The sequence below is a fragment of the Cibotium barometz genome, chromosome 33 (genome assembly GCF_041138505.1).
Source record: "Cibotium barometz isolate CiBa-2024 chromosome 33, ASM4113850v1, whole genome shotgun sequence".
In the NCBI taxonomy this organism is placed as follows: Eukaryota; Viridiplantae; Streptophyta; class Polypodiopsida; order Cyatheales; family Cibotiaceae; genus Cibotium; species Cibotium barometz.
The window spans coordinates 50,910,569-50,937,185 of record NC_141078.1 but is presented as its reverse complement, the minus strand read 5'-3'; the positions used below and the strand labels follow the sequence as shown (position 1 = coordinate 50,937,185).

The 26,617-nt window shown below is 45.0% G+C and overlaps 1 protein-coding gene across 4 annotated transcripts in view; it reads right to left on the bottom strand.

Annotated features, from left to right (window-relative positions):
• The window catches only part of LOC147619691 (Acyl-CoA N-acyltransferases (NAT) superfamily protein), an 81,365-nt gene that overhangs the window by 4,254 nt on the left and 50,494 nt on the right, over positions 1–26,617 (bottom strand). For all 4 annotated transcript variants that reach the window (XM_086773381.1, XM_086773384.1, XM_086773385.1 and 1 more), the window contains exon 4: positions 16,604–16,724. In XM_086773381.1, coding sequence (XP_086629507.1) covers positions 16,604–16,724 — 121 coding nt within the window. The remainder of the gene's footprint in view (positions 1–16,603; positions 16,725–26,617) is intronic.

Below are 26,617 nucleotides of genomic sequence, written 5' to 3'. Positions count from 1 at the left end.
TACATTTTTTATCATGTGTCCCTGCGACACCGGCACGGGCGTCTACATCTACTTTCAAAATATTTTTTGCGCTCAGGCCCCAGCACTCAGTGCCGTGGAAAAGTTGCCAGAAAAAAGGCGACATATTTGGCATCGAGGGAGAATTCTACCCTGCCTTTACATATATCTAATGTTTATGTGTGTGCGTTCGGGTTCTCTGCGACCGCTCCCTACAGGAGACCTATAGATCGGAAGACAATATACACATATTTAGAACACTTAATCTAATTATTATTAATCAATGGAAACAACATCAGCAACACAAACACTGGAAACACTGAAAAAAATACAAATGACACCAGCACTCGGGCCGGAAAGAGGCGGCCCCCCCCCTCAATACTTATTGTATTTCTTGGAGTATTTATATTTGTACAAGTGTCATGGGCCTGAAAAGGCCAGATTCCTCCATTAGGGACTGCAAACAACCAAACAGATCTGGTTCAAACCGATGAAGAAAGTGTTGGTCGGAGTAGCCTCAAATCACAAGCTCGCTTCCACCTTCACTGGGTGTACACTTGCCTTTCAGTGGTCTTCCAGGACCGTGCACAAACGGGCATGCCCGTACTCACGCAGGCAACAGTGTACACCGCGGAGGGAACGTTTCCCGGTTCTCCCAATTAAGCTTTATACTTGGTTTTTCCTCATACCCTCTTGACCTTCAGTGGCTCCTCTATAAATGAGGGCGCGGTCAGGGCAGTCATGGGAGAAACCTCTTTCCTCCAGAGTGTATGCAACTAGAGAAGAACTTACCTACACAAAGCTTGGAATAACAGCATTTAACTTGAATTATTATCTGAATTTGAGATAAAATATTGAAATAAATACCTCGCATGGATTTTAATTCAAATCTCGGTAGTGAAGACCATTTCCCTTGTATTGTACTCCAAAATGGAAGCTTCAACAAAACAACCAGCAGGTACACAAGACAGGTACATCAGGTACTTATGGGCAGCCTACAGGTACAGCAGGTACTACCAAGTACACGTGGACAGCCAGCAAGTACTGATGGGCAGCCAGCAGGTGGTACTGTCAGGTACCAGCAGGTACTGAAGATGGTACAGCAGGTACACACAAGGTAGCAACAATACATAGGCTGTAGCAATTTGCAAGTGGTACAGCAAGTACACGGGCAGCTAGCAATTGCAGGTACAGCAGGTCCTTGTTAGGTACAGCCAAATACAGCAGGGAGAGCAGGTACAGCCAGTACTAGGCAGGCTCAGTCAGGTACAGCTGGGCAACAGGTACAACCAGGCGTGGAGAAGATAGGTACAGCCAGGCGTGGCTGGGCAGTAGGTACACCAAGCGTGGAGATGATAGGTACAGCCAGGCGTGGGGAGAAAACGAGTGAAAAAACCAGGAGTGGAGAGACACGCAGGTACAACAAGTGATGAAGATGGCAAGTTAATCCACCAACCCACACATGGGAATCTCCATGAAAGCCTTTTTTTTAAAGGTTATAAAAGCTTAGTTCATCTTATTACTTTGGGCCCTCCTCACATAAACAAGTGTCCAGCCCTTTTTTAAATTGAGTGTGAACACAATACCTTATAAATATTAAGGCTCACTCTAGTTTATGGATTTCACCATTTTAAAAGGCCAAAACAAAAATACTTACCACCTCTTCATATGCCACACTACCAAGTCAGCAAACAGCACTCTACGGTACACTCGGGGCGTCCCCGTCCAGTGTACATGCACGACATAACAGGCAGACACACGCAAATAAGTCATGCAAAACAAATTTATGCATGCAGGCATAAATGAATGTGCATAAATAATGGACGAAATCTTCCTTTCATGAAACTTGTACAAGAGGTTCCTATCGGGCACAAAACTGGCGCGACAGATATAAATAAATATGTCCTGGTCTTCCTATGGAGTGACAATCCCATAGGTAAGACACTATCCTGGCCATACACGGGTGGCGCCAACAGGCTCCCGTCCATACAACACGAAACAAATCACACGGGTGGCACGAAACCGGTTCCCGTCCATGTGACGCAGCATTGGTCGCACACGGGTGTGGCACTGATCTGGCTCCCATCCATGTGACACCATAAAATTGGCCCTTTCACATGGGACACTGGCCTGGCCCCATGTGAACATGGCACAAATCTGGCCGCTCTATGGAGTGACAGTCCCATAGAAGTGGCTCCAGAAATGGAGATGGACCAAATGGTGACATCCCTCCGGGCTTCTAAACAGTTGACCTCAACTGAAAAGCCTCAAGATATGCCTGCAAAAGCTGAGGGTAGTCAACAAAATAATCCTCATCTACCCTCTTTGCATCAATTGGCAAATAATTTTTAAATTTTACAAGGTATCTCTGGGAAAGCTTCCCATGAGGTAACTTTCTCTCCTTGTGAAATACAATCTGCTCTAGCTGAAGGATCTCCTCAAGCTCATCAACTTCTGGCGGATCTTCTGTGATGATAGGCTCCTCTGGATCTAGCCCCACATACTTCCACAAAAGACTCACATGAAAAGCATTGTGAATCTTCCAATGGCTGGGTAAAGCAAGCTTGAAGGACACTTGATTGATCTTGTCAATCACTTTGAAGGGTTCATAATATCGAGTAGAAAGCTTTCGATATGATCCCTCTCGTCCTGGCCTCTTCCGGAGCCTAGCTTTCTCAAATTTCAGTAATACTCAATCACCTTCCTTGACTTGCATGTCTCTTCTATGCTTGTCAGCAGACCTTTTATGCTTATCTTGTGACCTTGCAATGGCTGTCCGCACCTGAGCAAAGGCTACATCCAAGTCACGCACATACTCATCAGCTGCAAAAATCTCATCCTTTGTACGAAGGATGGGTGGCAAGACCACTCTGCCATAAATAATCTCAAACGGGGCCTATCCCGTGGAGACATGAACTGTGTTGTGTTGTAGGCAAACTCTACAAGTGGAAGATACTTCTCCCATGCAGTCTTTTGATATGCCACATAACACTTCAACAAATCCAACACGGTTGAATTTACAGCTTCACTTTGGCTATCCGTTTGGAAATGATAAGCTAATGAAAACTCAAGTTTAGTGTCCATGTTATCAAATAAAGCCCTCCAGAAGAGGCTCGTAGTCCTAGGATCTCTATCCCCAACAATGGACTTAGGCATACCATGATACTTGAAGATGTTAGCAAGAAAAAGCTTCACCATATAATCCAACTTTAATGGTTTTCTTGACGGGCAAGAAGTGAGCTTGCTTGCTAAACCTGTCCACAATGGTCCAAATAGCATCATTCCCATGATGGGATCTAGGCAAGTCCATAATAAAGTCTATAGTAATACTTTCCCATGGCTGCGAAGGAATAGGCATTGGGGCTGAAGCAAACCTCGAGGCTTTTGCCTATCAAATTTCACCTTTTGGCAAGTAAGACATGCACGTACATATGCCTCAGTGTCTTTACGCATGCTTGGCCAAAAGAAATATCTCTCAATCATGCGTGTTGTAGGCATGATACCTCGATGACCAACATAAGGTGGAGCATGACATTCCTCCATAACCTTTGGACGCATTTCCTTCACCACACATAAGCAGTTATCCTTCATAATATAACCATCTTTGATCACATAAGAGGCATGTGAGTGACCAACCATCAAATCAATCCATATATGGCAAAAATCAGCATCCAAATGATACAAATCTCGCATGGCAGATAAGTCCCCATGAGAGGCCACTGAAAAACTGCAGCCACATAAGGCCTCCTGGATAATGCATCCGCCACCACATTTTTCTTTCCCGAAGTATGTACAATCTGAAAATGAAACATGGAAAGAAAGTTTGCCATTCTCATTTGCTTCTCCTAAAGCTTTGTTTGTGATAGAAAGTATCTCAAGCTTTGATGATCTGTCTTGACTACAAATTCAGTCCCAAGAAGATAATGTTTCCATATCTTTAAGGCATGAATTACAACCAAGAGCTCTTTCTCATAGATATCCATATGAAGCTCGGCATCATGCAATCGACGGCTCTCATATGCAACTGCATGACCACCTTGATTTAGGATAGCCCCTATACAATCGCCACAAGCATCACATTCCACTATGAATGACCTTTGTAAGTCAAGAACAATCAATACGGGTCCACATATGATAGCATTCTTGAGTTGCAAGAAGGCATCCTGCTCCTTTGGGGTCCATTTAAAAGTGGCTTTCTTCTTCGTGAGATCATGTAGAGGCGTAGCAATCATGGCAAAATGCCTTATGAAGTGCCTATAATATGAACATAAACCCAGAAAACTACGTACGTGATGTACATTTTGCAACTCTCGCCAATTCCGAATGGTTTCAACCTTGGCAGGATCCATTCTTACACCATCCTTGGATACAATGTGACCCAAATAGTGTATCTCTGAAAGAAAGAACTCACTTTTCTTGGCATTAATGAAGAGTTTATGCTTCCGCAACTCCTCAAACACTGTGGCCAAATGAGTCCTATGCTCCTGCTCATTCTTGGAGAAAACCAAGATGTCATCAAAGAATACACCTGTGAATTTTCGATGGGGTCGGAATATCCTATCCATCATACAATTGAATGTGGCTGGGGCATTGGTGAGACCAAAAGGCATCACCAAAAATTCATACAATCCAAAAGCTGTCCTGAATGCAGTTTTGTGGACATCCTGTGTGACACTACTCATATCTGGTGATAACCACTCTTCAAATCAATACGGCTGAAACAAGCTGGCCATCAAGTTTATCCAGAATGTCATCAGTACCCGGGATTGGAAATCTATTCTTGATGGTGAGCTTATTTAGAGCTCTATAATCCACACACATGCGGAATGATCCATCTTTCTTTTGAACAAGAAGCACGGGAGAGCAATAAGGTGAGGAACTTGGCTGAACCAAACCTTTCTCCAAAAGCTCATTAACCTGCTTCATGATCTCTTCTTGTTGTGTAGCACTCACATAATATGCAGGTTTGTTAGGTGGAGAACTACCTGGCACAAGATCTATGCGATGATCCTCGAGCCTTTGAGGAGGTAGTTCACCTGGCAATGCATCAGCAAAACAATCTTTGTATGCATGAAGAAAATTCAGCCCATCCTGAGTCAAAACATCCACATTTTCATAACTTGGTTCAATGCTATCACGAACAAAAACCAAGTACGCAGAAAGACTCTTTTTCATTGCTTTATTAATTTGGATGTGAGATACAACTGGGATAGAATCCCCTTCCTTGCCAGCATCAATAACATGCATGCGGCCTCTATGCATAAAGGAAATCCTGTTTGTCTTGTACTCTTTGCGAGGCTCAAGCCTATGGTGCCATGGCTTGCCAAGCAATACATCACATCCATTAAGTGGTGCAACCAAGAAATGCTCATGATCAAGGTAATCCTGAATATGTATGCGCAACTTTCCAATAAGTGGGGTAACCTGCACCTCTTTACCAACAAAGGCAGCTTCTAAATCAATTTGAGGCCCCATGTCCTCAACCTCAATGCCCAAGGCGGCTGCCATTTGAATGGAGATGAAGTTATCTGTTGCACAATCATCAGATATAAATAGAGCAGGTTGATCCTTGATTTGACCCCATGCTTTGCATACCATCCTCTCTTTACCATCATGCTTCGTGTTTCCCTGCACATCGGGAACTGCATGCACATTTGCCTTGGGTTGCTTGTCCTCATGCTTTTGTTTGCAGTTGGGGCATTGTCTAAACATATGCTCTTTGCTGCCACAAGAAAAGCATTTCCCCTCCTTTGCATATTGCTCCCTTTGCTCGGGGGTCAAGCCAAATTTGTTCTTCTTTGGCCCATGATCCTTGGATGAGGTATTTTCAGCTTTACCTCCCTTCTGGACATCTCGGAAGCTCTTTTTAGGTGGTTGTCCACCTTTTTGTAAGTTTGGGATAGCCTTCTCTTTGCACTTGGAACCACCTTGATCTTGCTTGATTTTGAGCACCAATTGCTCCGTAGCAAGAGCAGATGCTATAAGTTGCTGAAGAGTGTGTTTCGAGTGTAATTCAATGCCCGAACGATAGACTGGTTGTGACCCGGAACGAAACTTCCTCTTTCTTTCATCCTCGGGAGAGTTGCATAAAGGGAGTTACCTCAAGTAACACTTTCCAAAACTTATTGACATACTGCTGCACACTTTCATTATCTTTTTGCTCAAGTCTATCCCACTTTTGGGTGAGTTTGCTCTGCATTAGGAGACAAGAATTGGGCATAAAATCTATCCCTAAACTCTTTCCAAGTGCAAATGGGATCTTTGGCGGTCTTTTCAGTGATCCACCAATGGGCAGCTGTCCCCTTCAAGAACATGGTTGCATGACAAATTTTGGACTTCTCAGTAAAGTCCTCATTACTAAAAGCAATGTCAAACTGTGCCACAAAAGCTAGCACCTTAGAGGCATCATACTCTCCATGAAAGGCATCAAATTTCACGGACTTGTCCCCTGCCTTGAACTCCTTGAGCTTCTTGGGATATGGTACATGTTCTTCTCTTTTTCTCTTCCCCTTATCTAAGGGCGCAGCCCTCTCTGCATGGGCTTCATGGGCAACCAAAGATGTTTCAAAAGGCACGGTGGCATGTGCATTATGAATCTATGGCCCCGATGCATGTGACCTCCCCAAATGATGCAATGTCTCACCACGAGACAAATCAATGGGCAAAGTCTTTCGGCTTGCATGCCGACCACTATCTCCATGATGTACATTCTTGGAATCCAAATGGCCTTGAGCATGCATAAATATGTTTCCTCCTGTGCCATGAGGAGTGGATGCATGGCGAGAGGTGACCGAAACTTCTTCTTTATGCAAGTATGATCTCAACCTTTGAGAGGCTGGGTCTCCATGCTGCAAACGGGGTGGATTCTTGAACATAAGTTGTCCATCCTCTCCCTCTTTAAGGTCACCCTTGCGGATAAGATAAGAGAGTGCCAGCTCCCTTGGCTTCTCGCCCACCTTTCGAGCCATAGACTCAAAAGTCATGTCCACCATCACATCAGCTTTCTTGGCTTCTATGACACTTTGTACATGGGGGTCCTCATGCAAGAATTTCAGCTCTTGCTCTTTTGCCTGCAAGAGCCTCTTCATGTGCTCCAACTCAGTCCTCAATGCATTGGGCTCTTCCTCGTGCATGGGTTCTTTACCACGTGATGGCTATCCCATGTATGCACTGTCATGGACTCTCTCAAGAGGCTTATGCCTTCCATGCAATGCATCGGAATCCCGTGAAGCACTTGATTGGCCCCTCGAATTCGGCACTTCCAATGGGTTGCCCTGGCTGTCCATTGAATTAAGTGTTCGTCCTTGCTTCCGATCTCAAGACTCCGTGTCTCCTCTTGAGAAAGAGAGACGACCGGACTCTGATATACCAATGCGACCGCTCCCTACAGGAGGCCTACAGATCGGAAGACAATATACACATATTTAGAACACTTAATCTAATTATTATTAACCAATGGAAACAACATCAGCAACACAAACACTGGAAACACTGAAAAAAATACAAATGACACCAACACTGGGCCGGAAAGGGCCGCCTCCCCCCCCCCTCAATACTTATTGTATTTCTTGGAGTATTTATATTTGTATAAGTGTCATGGGCCTGAAAAGGCCAGATTCCTTCATTAGGGACTGCAAACAACCAAACAGATCTGGTTCAAACCGATGAAGAAAGTGTTGGTCGGAGTAGTCTCAAATCACAGGCTCACTCCCACCTACACTGGGTGTACACTTGCCTTTCACTAGTCTTCCGGGACCGTGCACAAACGGGCACGCCCGTACTAACGCAGGCAATAGTGTACACCGCGGAGGGAACGTTTCCCGGTTCTCCCAATTAAGCTTTATACTTGGTTTTTCCTCATACCCTCTTGACCTTCACTGGCTCCTCTATAATTGAGGGCGCGGTGAGGGAAGTCATGGGAGAAACCTCTTTCCAATGATCCTCCAGAGTGTATGCAACTGGAGAAGAACTTACCTACACAAAGCTTGGAATAACAGCATTTAACTTGAATTATTATCTGAATTTGAGATAAAATATTGAAATAAATACCTGGCATGGATTTTAATTCAAATCTCAGTAGTGAAGACCATTTTCCTTGTATTGTACTCCAAAATGGAAGCTTCAACAAAACAACCAGCAGATACACAAGACAGGTACAACAGGTACTTATGGGCAACTTGCAAGTACAACAGGTACTGTCAAGTACACGTGGACAGCCAACAAGTACTGATGGGCAGCCAGCAGGTGGTACTGTCAGGTATACGTGGGTAGCCAGCAGGTACTGAAGATGGTACAGTAGGTACACACAAGGCAGCAACAATACATGGGCTGTAGAAATTTGCAGGTGGTACAGTAGGTACACGTGGGCAGCCAGCAATTGCAGGTACAGCAGGTCCTTGTCAGGTACAGCCAGATACAGCAAGGAAAGCAGGTACAACCAGTATTGTAGTAGGCATGTTCAATCAGGTACAGCTGGGCAGCAGGTACAACCAAGTGTGGAGAAGATAGGTACAGCCAGGCGTGGCTGGGCAGTAGGTACACCAAGCGTGGAGATGATAGGTACAGCCAGGTGTGGGGAGAAAACGAATGAAAAAACCAAGCGTGGAGAGGCAGGCGGGTACAACAAGTGATATTACTTTGGGCCCTCCTCACATAAACAAGTGTCCAGCCCTTATTTAAATTGAGTGTGAACACAATACCTTATAAATATTAAGGTTCACTCTAGTTTATGATTTTACCATTTTAAAAGACCAAAACAAAAATACTTACCACCTCTTCACATGCCACACCACCAAGTCAGCAGACAGCACTCTACGGTACACTGGGGGTGTCCCCGTCTAGTGTACTGGCACAACAGGCAGACACACGCAAATAAGTCATGCAAAAACAAATTTATGCATGCAGGCATAAATGCATGTGCACAAATAATGGACGAAATCTCCCTTTCATGAAACTTGTACAAGAGGTTCCTGTCGGGCATATAAATAAATGTCCTTTCATGAAACTTGTACAAGAGGTTCCTGTCGGGCATATAAATAAATGTCTTGGTCTTCCTATGGAGTGACAATCCCATAGATAAGACACCATCCTGGCCATACACGGGTGGCACCAAGAGGCTCCCGTCCATACAACACGAAACAAATCACACGGGTGGCACGAAACTGGTTCCCGTCCATGTGACGCAGCATTGGTCGCACACGGGTGGCACTAATCTGGCTCCCGTCCATGTGACATCATAAAACTGGCCCTTTCACATAGGACACTGGCCTGGCCCCATGTGAACATGGCACAAATCTAGCCGCTCTATGGAGTGAGTCCCATAGAAGTGGCTCCAGAAATGGAGATGGACCAAATGGTGACATTCCTACCCGAGTAGTCTCCCAAAATATGAATAATAATGTGTGTGTGGGGTACTCTGCCCAGAATAAATCCGAAATGAGATGTAATAATCAGTGTATGTGTGCTTTGAGTCAATCATCTCCCATAATACTCCGTTATCCCTAATCAAAACAAGGAGGGATTATTGTGTATGAAACCAATATAGGTCATGGTTTAGTAACTCCCAAAGTTATCTTGGCTCCTGAGTCTAAGTTGGGGACAAGCTACATGAACCTCTGAGCCATGCTAGTGTTGCACCTCTGAGCCTGTTGGACATGCACACCAGCCTCTGAGCTTGTTGGACATGAGCTTCAGAGCTAGCAACCATGACCATGCCAAGTTTAGACCAAAGATGGAGCATGTGTATTCTTGACTATTAGAGGTTCCTCATCACACTCCCACCTTTGCTCCGAGGGAAATTTGTTGGGAAATCGGAGCTTCATGTGTGTGTTCACTTTGTGTGTGCATACCCGTGTTTGTGTATCTATGTATGTGTGTGAACACACTAGATATTTGTGTGATGACATAACAATGATGTCAAGAAGAGAATCTTTGCACTTATAAAAGGTACATGTACATCGTTGAAATATTAATCTAATCTACACATCACTAAGTCGTGCAATTCACTCTATCTCTAAGGGGCCCTCAGCCTTTGCTCGCCTCATTTCTGCTGCCCATCATGCCTATCATCTGTGCGCTAACCCTAACTCGCCACTCTCTCTCTTTGCCAGCGCTTTCTCTTTCTTTCTCTCTTCGCTACCTGCAGGTCCCTCGCCCTCTCGCCCTGATTTCGTCACTTTCTCTCTCTGCCTTCCCACCCACCCCCTCCGCCTCCGTTTCGCTGCTGTATCTAGTGCCTTCCGCAGTTGGGCGCTGCGCGCACCCACCCTTCTTCGTGCTGCGCGCACCCGGCCCCTCCGTTGAAATGTTAATCTAATCTACACATCACTAAGTCGTGCAATTCACCCTATCTCTAAGGGCTTTGTTTCTCTCTCTCCGCCTCCCGTTTCGCTGCTGCCTTCCGCACTTGGGCCCCTCCGCCTCTCAGCCTGTTGCTCGCCTGCTTGCTGCCCGCCATTTCTGCTGCCCATCATGCCTATCATCTGTGCGCTAACCCTAACCCGCCACCTTCGCCAGCGCTTTCTCTTTCTTTCTCTCTCTTCGCTACCTACAGGTCCCTCGCCCTGTTTCGTCACTTTCTCTCTCCGCCTCCCGTATCCCACCCACCCCCTCTGCCTTCCGTTTCGCTGCTGTATTTAATGCACCCACCCTTCCTCGTGCTGCGCGCACCCGGCCCTTCCTCAGGCCACCAAGGCATCAACATAATTTTCTCTTAGGCCCCCAAGGAGGCAGCAACATAATTTTCTCTTAGGCTCCCAAGGAGGCAGCAGCATAACCCCCCTCTCTCTCGAGGCAGCAGCATAACCCCCCTCTCTCTCTCTCTCTCTCTCTCTCTCTCTCGCCTACTTGAGCGGCAGTGCTTCCAGGCACATTTCCAAGAGCACCCACCCTTCCTCAGGCCCCCAAGGCAGCAACATAATTTTCTCTTAGGCCCCCAAGGAGGCAGCAGCATAAACCCCCCCCCCCCCCCCCCCCCTCTCTCTCTCTCTCTCTCTCTCTCTCGCTTACTTGAGCGGCACGTATCGCACCCACCCTTCCTTAGGCCCCCAAGGCAGCAACATAATTTTCTCTTAGGCCCCCAAGGAGGCAGTAGCATAACCCTCTCTCTCGAGCTCTCGAGCTTACTTGAGCGGCAGTGCTTCCAGGCACATTTCCAAGAGCCCAAGACGAAGGGCTGGCTTTTTGACATCCTCGTCACACCAGCCTTGATGTATGGAGCAGCTTTCTGGGAGCCAGATTTATCCAATGAGGATTGGCAGCGAGTTGAGAGGCCCCAGGTCATGATGTTCTCCCGTATAATCCGCAACAAACCATCAGTCCCACACCACATTATCCAGGCAGAGTTTGCTGCAGCTCCGATGGTAGTGGAGGCACTCTTCCAGACAATCACGTACCTTCATCGCATCAGTCACATGGATCCCCACAGGTACCCGAGGCTTGCCCTGGAGTTCTCCAGGCAGCTAGCACTTGAGGGACACTCTGGAGTATGGTATGCACTGGTTTCCACTTGGTTCTCAGTATACGGGCTCTGCATGGACCGCCTCATAGTTGTCACGGTATGAAAATACGATACCGTACGGGAATATTCGGTACGATATGAAATTTTGGGATACGGTACGATAAAATACGGTTTTTATTTTTTACACTTACAAGCTATGGAGCTTCAAGCTTGAATGTGAGGGAAGGTTGGGGGGGAGGAGTCTACAGTGCTTGAGAAACCAGTACATGGATATGCGTCTCTCCCGGTTGGATCTCCCGATTGTCTCCAAAAAAGAACCTGGATGGGTAATGCAATACCAAAGGTCTCCCAGTGTAGCGTTTATGACTAAGGGACCGTCCTTGCACAAATACGAGGAGTGCATCTAGGGTGATAAGTTTAGGGACTCCTCTCTAGATCAAAATGGCCATGTCCAAATGTTTTCCCTTGTGCATAACTTGAGAATCTAATTGTCTAGCCTACCTATACCAGGGATCCCCAAGTGATGTAGCAAGATTCTCTCATCCTACCAATCAAGTGTACACTACCAGTCTACCTCGCCAGATTTTTTAGGTCTCTCCACAACCCCATATGGAATACTAAGTGGACACGAAAGTTGCGAAGTATTGCGAGCATTTGGGATCTTCGTAAAGCAGGGTTTCTATTTTTTTTAGCATTTGGAATTTTTTTTTCAAGGGAAAAAAATTTTCGGGGGGAAAAAAAAAAAACCTAACTCGTATCGTACGATATCGTACGAATTCGTACGGTATCGTACCGTACGACTCGTACGTACGAATAGGTTCGTACGCGTACGAGAAACAACTATGGACCGCCTACCCCCCTTCAGTATAGTTTGGACTTACCTTTTTTCCGGCTGTCTCACGAGGATACCAACCGGGTTATCCGGCCAAATCTTCTTAGCCTCTACACACATTGCACATGGATCACACCCCCGAAGCTCCCCATGAAGATGCACTTTTACAGAGACCACTTCTTCACACTCACTGAGGATGGATTCATCTAGTAGCAGGCTACTTGAGTGTTCACATGTCCATGCCATGCGGATTGCGATTGGCCTGATACAGGTTTCTTCCCACCGCCTCAGAGTGGAGACAGGTAGAGCTGAGTGCATCTTCAGAGCCGGGAAGCTCGTACACGGACACCCAGAGAGGAGAGGATCTGCCAACTATGCCACACAGAGGTTGAGACGGAGGAGCATTACATATGCCACTGCCCAGTATACTATGAGATCCGCAGGAGGTTTCACTGTCTATTTCGTGAGGGATTCGGTCCACTCTCCAAGATCATTGACGTCCAGGACCAGCGTTGCCTGGGCCTCTTCCTGCTTGAGCTCCGTAGACAAAGGGACACCTTCTTGAGACACAGGCCCCAGCCACCCCGCTCCCTCCCTTGGAGGCCAACCATCACCAGTTTCTTCCGGACCCAGGAGGTGGAGGAAACCGACATAGTGGATCTTGTGGACCCTCCAGGTCTTTGGACCTACCTCGCACGAGAGGAGTTACCTCTCGGACCGAGCCTCTGCACTCCAAGGTGCCCGACGCGCCACTATATGTGTTGTACCAGTCCTTGTACTTGTTGTACTTGTACTAACCATTGTACCGTCTGTACCAGCCATTGTACACGTACTGGCTGTACCAACCACTGTACTGCTGTACAAGCCCCTGTACCTGCTGTACCAACCATTGTACCTGCTGTTCCAACTATTGTACATGTTGTACCCGCTGAGTGGAGGGTGTACCAATTGTTTCAGATTCTGTAGCTGCTGTACCAGCTCTATTGGTGCTTCCCTGACTTGTTTTGGTTGCCCATGGTGCTGTCCGACTTGTTCATGGTGATGTATATTGTATATTATTTGCTTCAGTTGAGTTTTTCACTTATGGCATCTTGAAGACCCGTCGTGATGGGGGAGATCAGTACCCTCACGGGAAGAGGTGGTTTACACACATTCATGGTATTTGGGGGTTTCTTTTAATGATAGTCCGTGTGTTTGGTCCAATGATGGTTGTATATGGATAATCTGGCAACTCCCATGGGGAGAGTAAGGCCCTCAAAGCTTGTACATGATATTATTCTCCTTGGGTAATATAATACTCCGCAGGGGGGACCGAGGGGGGGGGGGGTGTGTCGGCCCAATCAGGCCTCTATGCGGTGTCACGTGCAAGCTCCACTTTCAGCATTTGTGGATGTTTTGTCTAGTTGTTATGTTTTATGCAAAGTGATGATGGATATGTGTCAAGGATATGACCATGTTTAAATGTTTTAATATGCATTGATGGTATCAACAAGTGTGTCAAAGGCCCTAGTCCCCCCGGCACTGTGAGTTACACCCTCCGTTTCAGTATGATGAGGACCATCCGACCATGAGACTCTCGTGTGTGGAGAGGAACCGATTGATACGTCAGGATTTGATACAGCTATACACTCGTCATATGGTCCACAGCCTCTTCCTGTGAAGAGGCAGCACTAACACGATCATTTCTTATAGCTCCACAGAGGATGGGTTTGTGCAGAGACCGGGGTACATGGATGTATATGTCTCATGCCATGCGCACTACTATTGGGCAGCTTTGGATATCTTCACTCTAGAGATAGAGGCACGGAGAGCTAAAAGAGCCCCGAGGGAGACGTATCTGCAGATTGTGCCACATAGACATGGAGACAAAGGATCATTATGTTTGCCATTGCCCAGTATACTATGAGATTCGGGGGAGATACCAGTGTCTCTTCAGGGAGGGATTTGGTCCACTCCGCCAGAGTTATGAAGTTTTATGATTAGAGATGCTTGGGGGGGATTTTTTGATGGAGTTACGACGTCATAGAGAGCGGCTATTTCAACAGTTCCCACAGCAGAGGGATACTCAGACACGGATCACTACCTTCTTCTGGCCACTCAATGGCAGGACATCCTCCACAGTTCCTTCAGTCCAAACCTGGGTCACTCAGAGACGCACTATCTCTACATCTACTAGTAGAGGAGTGAACATCAACCTGAGCGAGAGAGCCACGATCCAAGAGATGCCCCCGCCCACATGGCCCTCACCCCCCAGGTCTCCACCAAACACTGATTGATGAGATCTTGAGGAGACATAGCAGAGAGACAGACCCCAGATTGATCTAGCACAGATTGGGAGATATCTTGCCCCCTAACCCAATGTATGACATCCTACACCCAGTCATTGGAGCTAGATGCTTTATTGGATGTATTTACCCCCCTCCCTCCCACCCACCCCATAGTAGTTAACCAAAGCCCTGTATGTGATTTATCTCCACATTATAGAGTACTTTGTACTTTTTCTTTTGTATCCATTTGATGTCCATTGAGACCTGATGATGATGTACACAAGTTTTGTCTCATAGGATGTTTTTTGGCCTTTAGAAGACGTTAATAAAATCTTTCTTTCTTTCTTTCTCTCTAGAGTTCAATTTGTTATCTCTCTACAACATTTAGCAATGAAGGTTTTTCATCCTCCTTAGATTAGAAACTTGGCCCTAATGTTGTTTTCATCAGTATGCACTGTGAGAGAGGGGTGCAAAACGCAGTAAAGATAGATATGATGAAGCTACTGAACCCATCTCTCTCTCTCTCTCTCTCTCTCTCTCTCTCTCCTCTCTCTCTCTCTATATATATATATATATATATATATATATATATATATATACTAACCAAAGCAATTACAGGTCGGCCACCCTACTAAGATGATAACAGACTAAACAAGCGACTTATGATCTTGCCGCAACTTCCACACCCATTCGAGGTCATTTGGGCACCCATCCAGGCCCTACAACCCGAGGTCCGATAGGGTATATCAACCCGTACTTGCATGTAGCCTATTCGACATGATGCCAAACCAACCAAAGTCATCGCTTAACCATCTAGCCACATATGCCCATCCTTGATGTCTAGGTCGGGATTTGTTGGGTGTCTGTGCTACTCATACACAAAGCAGCTTCTCCTCATAAAGGGGGCCTTACAATGTAGAGGTACCCATGCGGTCAAGATGACGAGGGTGGAGCATTGATTTCCAACATAACCATCGATACAACAGAATCACGTCCGTGAGATCCTACAGAGACACAAAGACCCCTCCCCCCCCAAAGTGGAGGTGGACATATGAGATCACCGAGGTTCCCCCCACACCAATGATCATATGACAAATGATAGTTTGTATCTTATATGAGCCAGGTGGCCAGTTTTGTACTGTGTTGAGAGGACTATCTTCTGTCCTCACAAAACCATGATCACTATGTATATATAGCGAGTCATTTCATCTTCATTTTCTTTTCTGCAATTTAATTAATCTCATGGAACTATTGTAAGACTTTTTTCGGTCTCATAGACCCTTAAGGTCTTCATAAACTTTTAAAAAACATTCTTTCTTCCTCTCTTTCAAAAGTACCAGCACTACATTTCATGCATAGGACCATCACACAAACTCTCCTTCTATACAAAAGAGGTTGTAAAGTGCCCCACTACTTGTCAAGGTTTGCAATCTGCACAGTATCTGGTCATTCAACTAAGCTCTCATTATTTGAGATGTGAGACTGAGCGATGGCATGGTGGATCTGTGTCTGAGCCATGGAGTGCAGGAGACAGCCATGGAGTGCAAGAGATAGAGCAGCATAGTTTCATATAATGCCCATCTTGTGCTAATATTTGTGCATACTTGCCTCATGTCCTTTAGCATCCATCCACTTCTTTTGCAAAAGAGGAAGACTTGCCATTCTACTTATATAAAGGAGGTGCTATATGACGCTCAGTATTGGATAAGACACAACATCTGATCATAGCCTAACGCTAGGACCTCCTAATTTACCTTTTCATTTTATTGTATAGATATGTACTTTGACTGGGTCTCATAGGCGCCTCAAAAGACAAAAACATAATCTCTCTCAATGGTCAGGCTATATATTCTTTATATATATAGTGGATGCTCATTCATTGTCTTGAAGGTGTTATATCCAATGTTTCAAAGAAAGAAAAAAAATTGATGATTCTTTTGCTCTTGTTGATTTGCCTGGACAGGAAAAAATAACTACATACTCACCAAATTCACATACAAGCAATATATGCAAACATGAAAACACTATAGAATATGATTGTTAAGTTACCTTGCAATAGTGCTAGCCTCTTTGCATGCTTAATAAGATTTGAACCAACACCCTTTCTTTGCAACTCTTTTGCAACACAAACATTACTGAGATATCCCCTGCGATGTTGTGCTTCAGTACCCTATACATAAAAAAATATCAAAACCAAACGAGTGTTTCAATGTTTTATATGACCTTAAACATATACATAGGATAGTGTTACCCAAACAGTGCCGGTACACAAATGTCTTTCTCAATATTTGGCATCATTAGTCATCCATGTGGCTGCAATAATGTAGGAAGCCTTACACAAAGCCTAAGGTGGTTTGTTGGACCTATCCATTCCTCTATTTTCCGGTTATCACCATTGCATCATGTATACTGTTGCTTTGATCCCATCTATTCGGACGTTTGTAGAAGCTCCAGATCATACCTGACATCATTCAGGATGTGATGGCCTTATATGAGGTAGCGACTGACCAACTTCGTGCACCAAGTGAGTACGAGTTCCAATGAGAGAGTAATCTTCCATTGAGGTAGCTTGGGAAGGGATCATGCACAAGGAAGCATTCCCTTGGAGATGAATACTTGATAGAGAAAGTAGAGTAGCTTGATAGAGGGAGTAGAGTAGTAGGAACTTGATTCCCTAAACATAGCGTAATTGGTGCCACTTTAACCCTCTAGCAAACCTCCTCTTGAGTTCTAAGGAGGTTTTCTAGAAGTCTTTCGATGGAGTTATTGAGGAGTCTCTGGAGGAGTCGCTCGATCAGTCTCCCGCTCCTAAATCAACTTTTCCTTTATAGCCTTGTCTTTTCTGTGACACCCATTTGAGCTCACAAATCTAATCTTCTCTCATAATCAAAGAACCATATTAGGGAATGAGCACTTGTGTGGAAAGATTTGTATGGATGTTATACCCGTCACATGGTCAAGAAACAAGAGGATCAAGAGAGTGAACCTTATGAGTAGGACTAGGTAATCTTGTGGTGGAATCACCAATTGTGTAGAAAGATTTTCATGGACAGAATAGATGTCACTTAGTCTCGGAAGAAGAGGATCGAGAGAGTGAACCTTAGTGAGTAGGAGTAGGTAAACCTGTGGTGGAATGACCAATTGCAGCTTTGCTAGCTTTCTTTCCGTGGCCTTGTCTCCTTTATGATGGCTCATAGAGTGAAGATATGATCCAAGGTGGAGAAAATCCTTCTAAAGAATGCCTGACCTAATGCTCTATACACCAACCTCTCAGCCATAAAGCTGATTTCTTAGTCTAGCACTGCACCATGGATCTTGGCCATTGTATGGCCAATCATGATAGCACTATATATACCTAGATGAATCCAGGAACATGCCTAAATTCACCTTTTAGAAACATGCATTGGGCTATATGAGTTCTTGGTCATGCCCTTTGGCTTGACAAATGCTCCCGCTACCTTTAATAGGATGATGGACAGGATTTTCCGGCCTCATAGAGTGTTTGTGGGCACATTCTTTGATGATATGATTGTGCATTCACGCTCAGAGGAGGAGCATAGGAAGCATTTGGCCATTGTGTTTGAAGAACTCCGGAATCATAGGTTTGTTATTAATGGCAAGAAAAGTGAGTTCTTCTTGGGAGAGATACACTTCTTGGGACATATCGTGTCTAAAGATGGAGTCCGTATGGATCCTTCGAAAGTGGAAGCAATTCTCAATTGGCCAGATTTGAGGACCGTGCATGATGTACGCAGCTTTTATAGGCATATGCTCACTTATGGTAGTGCTATGTGTGAACAGGGCTTAACCAAGGGCACTTTTTCCCATGTGGTTTTTCCCCTTGGATATCAAGTGTGAAAGGACACTCTACATATAATATTTTGTACTTCTATATTATATGGATGTGGCACACATGCAAGGGTTGACTTGCATTTTAGTCAACCCACAAGACTAAATAACTATCAACTCCAATATGCATAGTATGGACTAGTGTCATGACCCTGTGAAATTGGTGCAGCATAAGTGTGAGCATGGTGGTCGCTGAGTAGGATAAATATTGAAAGGTTCATACTTGGGCCTAAGGTTTATTAACCCATGTGTGGACAACCCCAAGTGTGAAGGGGACAAAGAGAATTAAAGCTAAAAGGTTTTATAACCTTTGGTGCCAAGAGAATTTAAGTTTAAGATTTATAACCTTTGTAAAACTCATTTTTAAAGGATGGTGGCCCCTAGGCTAATTTTGGAGGCCAACACCACTTTTGGAGCACACATCTCCCTCTCTCTCTATATCTCATGCTTTTTGGAAAAAGGGTGCGGGGGGGCAGCATGGAGTTCTGATTTTCTGAGAAAAACAGATACAGGCAGGCTGCGCTTCACTTACTCTTGCTTTTTGAAGAACTGTAGGCAGGCAGCGCTGGATTCAGTCCTGGAAAAACAGCTGGAGGGAGATCTGCGCTGCTGGTCACAGGTTGCTTTTTGGAAGAGCTACAGTCGGATGCTGCAAAGTGCAGAGGCACAGCCTAGTACTTATTTACACATACTTTTAGGAGATTAAAGTTGGCTGCTGTGCTGCGCTACAGGGCAGAGACACAGGCCTACTTCTCTCTCTCTCTCTCTCTTTGGCTCTTGGAGGATTGGTTGGCTGCTGTGTGGCTGAGTATACAGGCGCCTACAGGATTTTCCTCTTTTCTCTCCTTTGCTCTTGGCAAGAAGCTGACTATAAGCTGGGAAGCGTGGACTGTAAGAGGGGAATACAAGGCTGGACAGCAGGTTCTCTCACAAGCTTTCTCTCTCTCGGTTGCAATGACAAGAGGGCAGGACAGTACGGGGCTTTTCCTCGCGTCTTTTCTCTCTTGTGAAAAGCGACATAAAGACTGTAAGTTTCTCTCTCTCTTTGTGAGCAAGTGGGACTGCAGGAGTTGTCTTATGGAGTCTCTCTTTTCACTGGCTCGTGACTGTTCCAGAGTGGTTCTCTCTAGCCCTTTGTGAGAGGAAGGGTTTGGCAGTTCAGAGGGTGGAACAGGACAAGATTGTGGGCTGATTTGGAAGAGTTTGTGGACTGTTTTCATGGCTGAGTTTGTGGCTATGTGCATGGTTCAGTCAGATGCATATTCAAGGCCTCTAGGATGTATTGACTTAGCAGATTAGAGGAGATAACAGTGTGGTGTTCTTGGGACACAAAGCTATGTGAAACCTCTATGCTAAGAGGTCCAGAGGATTGGCAGATTGGACTTGCAGACATACAAGCCATGAATGGCCATGTTGTAATCATTTAAAACTTTTCCATTGAAATTGAATAAAGAAATACCGAAAGGGGCGCCAAGCTTTGGGGCCAACAAGTGTTGTTCTCTTTCTTGTGTTGGAGCACTCTAGCTCCTGATTATTTGTTTATTAACTGGACTGCAATTGAATTGGGTGACTGCTAGTCTACCACACTTTGGCTTCTACCAAAGACCAGTTTCAAGGTTCCGTTGCCAGGACCATCATCAACTTTCTTAAGGGGGTGAGCTCGTGGTAGAGGACTGAATCTGAGGATGTACTTCCAGGAGAACAGGCTGCAAAGGATGCACGTTATGTGGATGTAACGCAGCCAGAAGACATGCCAAGTAAAGAGGAAGATGATCCCCAGTTTAAAGCTCGTTTGGCAGGGGCAGTGGATGTGTTTATGCAACTCACGCAAAGTGAGAAGTTTCTTGAATTTATGAGAGCCCCTTCTGAGCCTAAGAAGAAGAAAGTGCGTTCTAGGAACCCACCTCAGGGCAATAGTGGTGCCTTCCCACAGGATCCTGCTTTTGGACAGTTTCCTAACATGCAGAACACTTATGGTGCAAACCCACAGAGTTCCTTTTTCAAATAGCCACCTACTCCGCAGCAGTCTATGCATCCAGGCTATTTTGGCGGTGGTTCCGTGTTCCAATCTATGACTAGGGGTCAGGGAGGCATGGGAATGCAAGGGAATATTGGAGCTAATTTTCAGCTTGGTATGCAAGGTAATATGTATGGTGGTAACGGAATGCAAGGGAACATGTATGGGGACATGCAGCCCGGAATGCAAGGAAACATGTATGGGGACATGCAGCCCGATATGCATAGTGGTATGTTTGGAAACATGGGAGGATCATCAGGAATGCATGGTATGCAAGGTGTGGGAACTGGCACTGTTGACCCTATGATGGGCATGAATGCAGCGGGTAGCAATCTTGTGAGGCCACTTCCTTACGATAATCTAACGCCTGTGGGTAAGGCGAAGGATTATAAGGAAGGGGGAGCTGCAATAAATTTTGACACATTCAGTGGGACCAAAGACAAGCTCAAGACACTTACCTTTTTACAGCAGTTTGATGTTGCTTTTTTTGGTGGAAATTACACGGAATCCTCGAAAGTGAGAAAAGCTGCGACTTTTCTCAAAGGCAATGCATTGCAGTGGTGGTCCACTCTTCTTTTGCAGGGCATAGCACCATCTACTTGGATACAATTTAAACAAGTGTTCTCTTCCGTGTGGCTCACATCTACATTTGAGGTGGATGTAATGACAGCATGGCACAAGTTGGATGCATCGAAATGTGAGAATCTTGAGGATTACAATAAGAAGTTTTGGGAAGATTTACTCCCAGTTACTTCTTATCGTGCAGTGCCATTGTCTGAGCAGGTTGAGAAGTATTGTTGTGGATTGCCCAAGGAAGTGCGTGACTATTGCATAAAGACTCGAGTAACAAATATGTCGCAGATGATAGAGGATGCCATGACAACAAATGCATTACTCACTGGAGTTCATCTGGATTTAAAGGGCAACAAAAGCACAAGTAAGAAAAGTGAAAAGTCAGGGCATGCTTCGCGTGATGCAACAATGCCTACAGAGAAGCGGTATAAGAAGTTACCAATGCCCAAGAGAACTCCTGAGGAGAGACAGGCTTTGATGGATGCTAAGAAATGCTTTTTTTGTATTGAGGAGAGACATATGTCTTTCAATTGTCCCAAGCGTAAATCCAAAAAGGACTCTGACACTAAAGGGGAGCCCAAGTCTAAGAAAGCAAAGCCTTCTGCAGGGTTAGTTCCTGATCTTGTTGGGGAACAGCCAGGTGGTGAGGAGACTGAGTTGTGCAGGGCATGGGGCAAAGTTAGAGATCAGAATGCTTTGATTTTCTTTGATACAGGTGCTAGAGCCAACTTTATCTCACTGGATTTAGCAAACAGATTGGGGATCCGTGCAGAGGAGATGGGGTCTTTGTATGAGGCTAATATGGCTTGTCCTGGGTATGCAGAACCCGTTACCCCTATTATTGGGAAGTTGAGGCTTCATGTGCAGGGTTATGTGGACAGTGAGGAGTTCTATATCATGCCACTTGATAGGTGTGATGTTTTGTTGGGTATGCCATGGTGTCATAGAGTACATGCGGTGGCGGATACGTACAACAGGAAGATTACTTTGACTCATAGAGGGAAAGAGCCTATTTTGGATGTAAAGCTTAAAGTGGAATCCTTTCCTATTGTATCGGCTACGACCATTTCATCAGTAATGAAAAAGCATCTTTTTGCGTACTTGGTTTTTGTAAAGGATGCAAAAGATAATGAGTCTAAATCTAATTTGTCTATGTTAGATAAAGACAGGACTAGTTTCCTAGGTGAGTACCAGGATTTTTTTTACAAATCATTGCCAGGAGAACTTCCTCCGAAAAGGCCAGAAGATCATGCTATTGATCTTATTCTGGGGAGTACCCCACCAAATAGACCGTCGGACCGTGTTAGAGCAACCCAACAAGAGGAAATTATGAGCTAGGTACAAGAGTTGTTGAAAAAGGGGTTGATTCAGCCTAGCTCGTCACCCTTTTGCTCACCTGTGCTCTTAGTGCAAAAGAAAAATGGTTCTTGGCGCATGTGTATTGACTACAGGGCGCTAAACAAGAACACCATCAAGAATCGATTCCCTATTCCGAGGATCGATGACATATTGGACCGAAAGATGGAGTCCGTATGGATCCTTCGAAAGTGGAAGCAATTCTCAATTGGCCAGATTTGAGGACCGTGCATGATGTACGCAGCTTTTCTGGCTTGTGTTCCTATTGCAAGTAGTACATACGGTATTTTGCTGAGATTACTTCGCCCCTTCATGCTTTAACAAAGAAGGGAACTCCGTTTCGATGGGCTAATCGGGAAATTGCAGCCTTTAAAAAGCTTAAAGAAAAGCTTACTTCGGATCCCGTATTGTTATTACCGGATCTCCGAAGCCTTTTGTTGTCCAATGTGATGCATGTGGCAACAGCATTGGGGCAGTTCTCATGCAGGAAGGACATGTGATAGCCTATGAGAGTCGTATATTACAGAATGCCGAGAAGCATTTACAAGTTTATGAGAAAGAGATGTTGGCTGTAATTCATGCTCTTTCTACATGGAAACACTATTTGCTTGGGGCTGATTTCACTGTGTAGACAGATCATCAGACCTTGCGTTATTTCCTCACGCAAACTAAACTTTCTGAGAAGCATATGAGATGGGCCAACTTTTTGTATATGTTCCACTTTTAGATTGTAGATGTGGAAGGCAAAAAGAATGTTGTGGCAAATGCTTTGTCACCCAAGTCACAGGTCTCAACAGTTTCACTTGCTTATCATCATGAGCTTGATGAGATGAAAGAGCAGTATGCCTAGGATGAGGATTTTGGCAGGGTCTATGATCAGATGTCTGAGGGTCAGCGGCATGATCATTATACTCTCAGGGATGGCTTTTTGTTGATGCATGGTAGACGGTGTGTTACCAGGCAATTATGACTCAAGGTTATGATTGAAAGTCATGCTCCGCCAAATGCAAGTTGTAGAGGTATTGACGCCACAGTAAAGGCAGTTGAGGCTTTCTTTTATTGGCCGACCTTGAGAAGAGATGTTGATGCTTTTGTTAGGCAATGCATCGTATGTCAAAAGGTGAGGTATGACCGTCAGAAGACACCGGGGTTACTTCAGCCTTTACCTATTCCAGATAGACCATGGGAGAGCATTGCCATGGATTTATATTTGATCTTCCCAGGACACAAATGGGGAATGATGGCATTTGGACTATCATATGCAGGTTCAGTAAGCAGGCTCATTTCATTCCCGTGCGCAAGAAGATCAAATTTGATCACATGGTGAAGTTGTTCATGGCGAACATCTTCAAGTATCATGGAATGCCTTCGTCTATCATTAGTGACCGTGATCCACGGATGACGAGTTTATTTTGGAGAGGGTTGTTTAACAACATGGGTACAACTCTCAAGTTTTCATCATCATTTCATCCACATACAGATGGGCAGTCGAAAGAGGCTAATTCCACAGTGTTAGATCTTCTCAAGTGTTATGTGTCAGAGCATAAACAACAATGGGAAAAGTATCTTCCTTTGGTGGAGTTCGCTTATAACAACACCATCCATACCTTGACGGGCAAGGCGCCTTTTGATATTGTGGAAGGAGGGAAGAAGGTACCACCCATTTTACACACAAAGGATACGATCTTTGAGGCTGACCAGTATGTGGAGAACATGGATGAAGCTTATAGGAGAGTTACGTTGGCACTCCCAAAAACTCAGCAAAAGCAAATGAAGGCAGCTGACCGTCACAGACGTGCATTAGAGTTTGCATTGGGTGACTGGGTTCTTTTGCGATTTGAGAAAGCTCGGCTCAAAAAGATGAAGGGTAAAGAGCGCTTATTTCCTAAGTTGAGCATGCGCTATTATGGACCTTTTCAGGTTTTGGAAAAGATTGGTGAGGTGGCCTATCGTTTGAAGCTACCAGATCATTGGAGGATTCACAATGCATTTCATGTGAGTCTACTTAGACCTTTCCGTGGGGATGTGCCTGAGGATGTATCAGATGAGGCTCAGTCGGAAGTTGAGGAACTTGATGACGTTCTTATTCCAGAGCAGATACTAGCACATAAGGAAAGAAAGGTACGAGGTACAATTTCCCGTCGCTATCTTGTGAAGTTCAAGAACTATTCACCGATGGATGCGAAGTGGATGGAGGAGGGTGACTTAGCAGATTCACCTCAGGTATCGCAGCTTTATCTCGATGCCTTTGAGTTGGAGCCAACTCTTGCTACGGCTCATTCAGGTTCAGCAGAGCATGGGTCTGGGGCATTGCCTGATGCTCAACAGGGGGGTAGCACCTCCGCTCCCTTGATACAGACAAGTTCAGATGTCATCTAGAAGTCGCTTGTTGTAGCTTTTGTCTCACCCGAAGGTACTGACACCTAACAGTACATCTCCTTATGGGAATTCTATGATATATGTGTACTAGTCACATTGGATGTTGTGGTTGTGTATGGTTCACAGTGGTATACAACTTGGACTATTACTACACCATTGGTTTGTAGTGAATGTTGTTACATATGCATGGCTTAGAGAGATTGGGACGCTGATCTTGCCATATTGTACATTTCACTATTAGTTGGATCACATGGCTGATATCTTACTGTATTGGGCAGCTTTTGTTATCAATGTGGTTCCGCTTTGGATGACTTGCTGTATCACCAGATTGCAATCAAGGACGCGAAGAGGGGGGCTATGTCATGACCCTGTGAAATTGGTGCAGCATAAGTGTGAGCATGGTGGTCGGTGAGCAAGATAAATATTTAAAGATTCATACTTGGGGCTAAGGTTTATTAACCCATGTGTGGACAACCCCGAGTGTGAAGGGGACAAAGAGAATTAAAGCTAAAAGGTTTTATAACCTTTGGTGCCAAGAGAATTTAAGTTTAAAGGTTTATAACCTTTGTAAAACTTATTTTTAAAGGATGGTAATTTTGGAGGTCAATACCACTTTTCGAGCACACGTCTCCCTCTCTTTTTCCCAGTAACGTCATCAATGCCCAATAGTGGGTGTAGAATTCTGTATCAAGATATGCTCTCACACACGCACTCCTACACACACACACACATAAAAGCATATCTTCACACAAAGCCCTTCGAACTGAGTTTCTGTCAAACGTTATTTGGATCCATGGGGTCTCCTACTTTGTGGATGGAGACAATCATGTTTGTGGTCTAGGAGGGGGGAAAGCCTTCACAAATGCCTCAATCAAAGAGATCTGCGAGGATGGGAGCAAGCAAATGGTGCCCATGTGCAGAGAGTTCTGCTTGTAGATCTTCATGATCTTTTGCTCTCCCATTATTCAACTTTTAGAGAGCCCGAGTGACATTGGTGGCATTAAAGAGGAAAGTCAATGTCGGTCACAATGTGCAGCATTTGGATTGGCATATCATCATAAAGGTGTCGTGCATAGACCTCCCAAAGGCTAGGACCTGTGATGGGTGTGTGGGTTCTTTTTCCCTCAAGAATGCACCAAGTGTCCGAGTTATCCTTGCTCAAAGAAGTATTAGTAAAACTCTTGTTCTCGCCTAGGGAGAAACGCACGCTCCTTGCCGGTGAGTCGATGAAAGATTTTTTGCATCTCACATGTTGAGATCAATCCATGTTCTCTCTCACATGGTAGTAGGTGGAGCCTGTGGCTTTACATTCCTCATTATACCACTCGTTTTGAGGCCTGGAGACCGGCAAACTAGCTAAGGAGCATGTGGTGTGGTGTGGACGGAATCATGAATGATGATGGATGAAAGTGGGGTTGTGACTCTGGATATGGGCAGGGAGAGGTCAATGTTGAAATCACAGAGTTAAGGAGAGAAACGGGCAGAAATGGCTCCTCAAGAGGGCTGAACACGTTTCACACTAGGAAAGGGTCTGAAGGGCGTTTTTGTCAACAAAGCATTTCAGTAACCCCGAAAATGCTGGGGCAAAACATTTCAGCCACAAAAGGAAACATTTCAGACTACTGTTTCCTCTACCAAGCGTTTCGGAGTTTTTTTCTCCCAGATCAACATGAATTTGGAAGAAAATTCCCATTTCATCAACTAACAAGCATTTTATTCCCCTTCTATTCTCATAAACCTTAAAATTCATGTCATATGATCACGTGTGTGTACAAACAACCATAAACTTTCAGCCCCTCACCTCCCTCAACCCTACTTGATTACGTGGTGTCACATGCACCCTGCACTATGGTGCTATGTGACACACTGGCTCACCATTATATGTACCA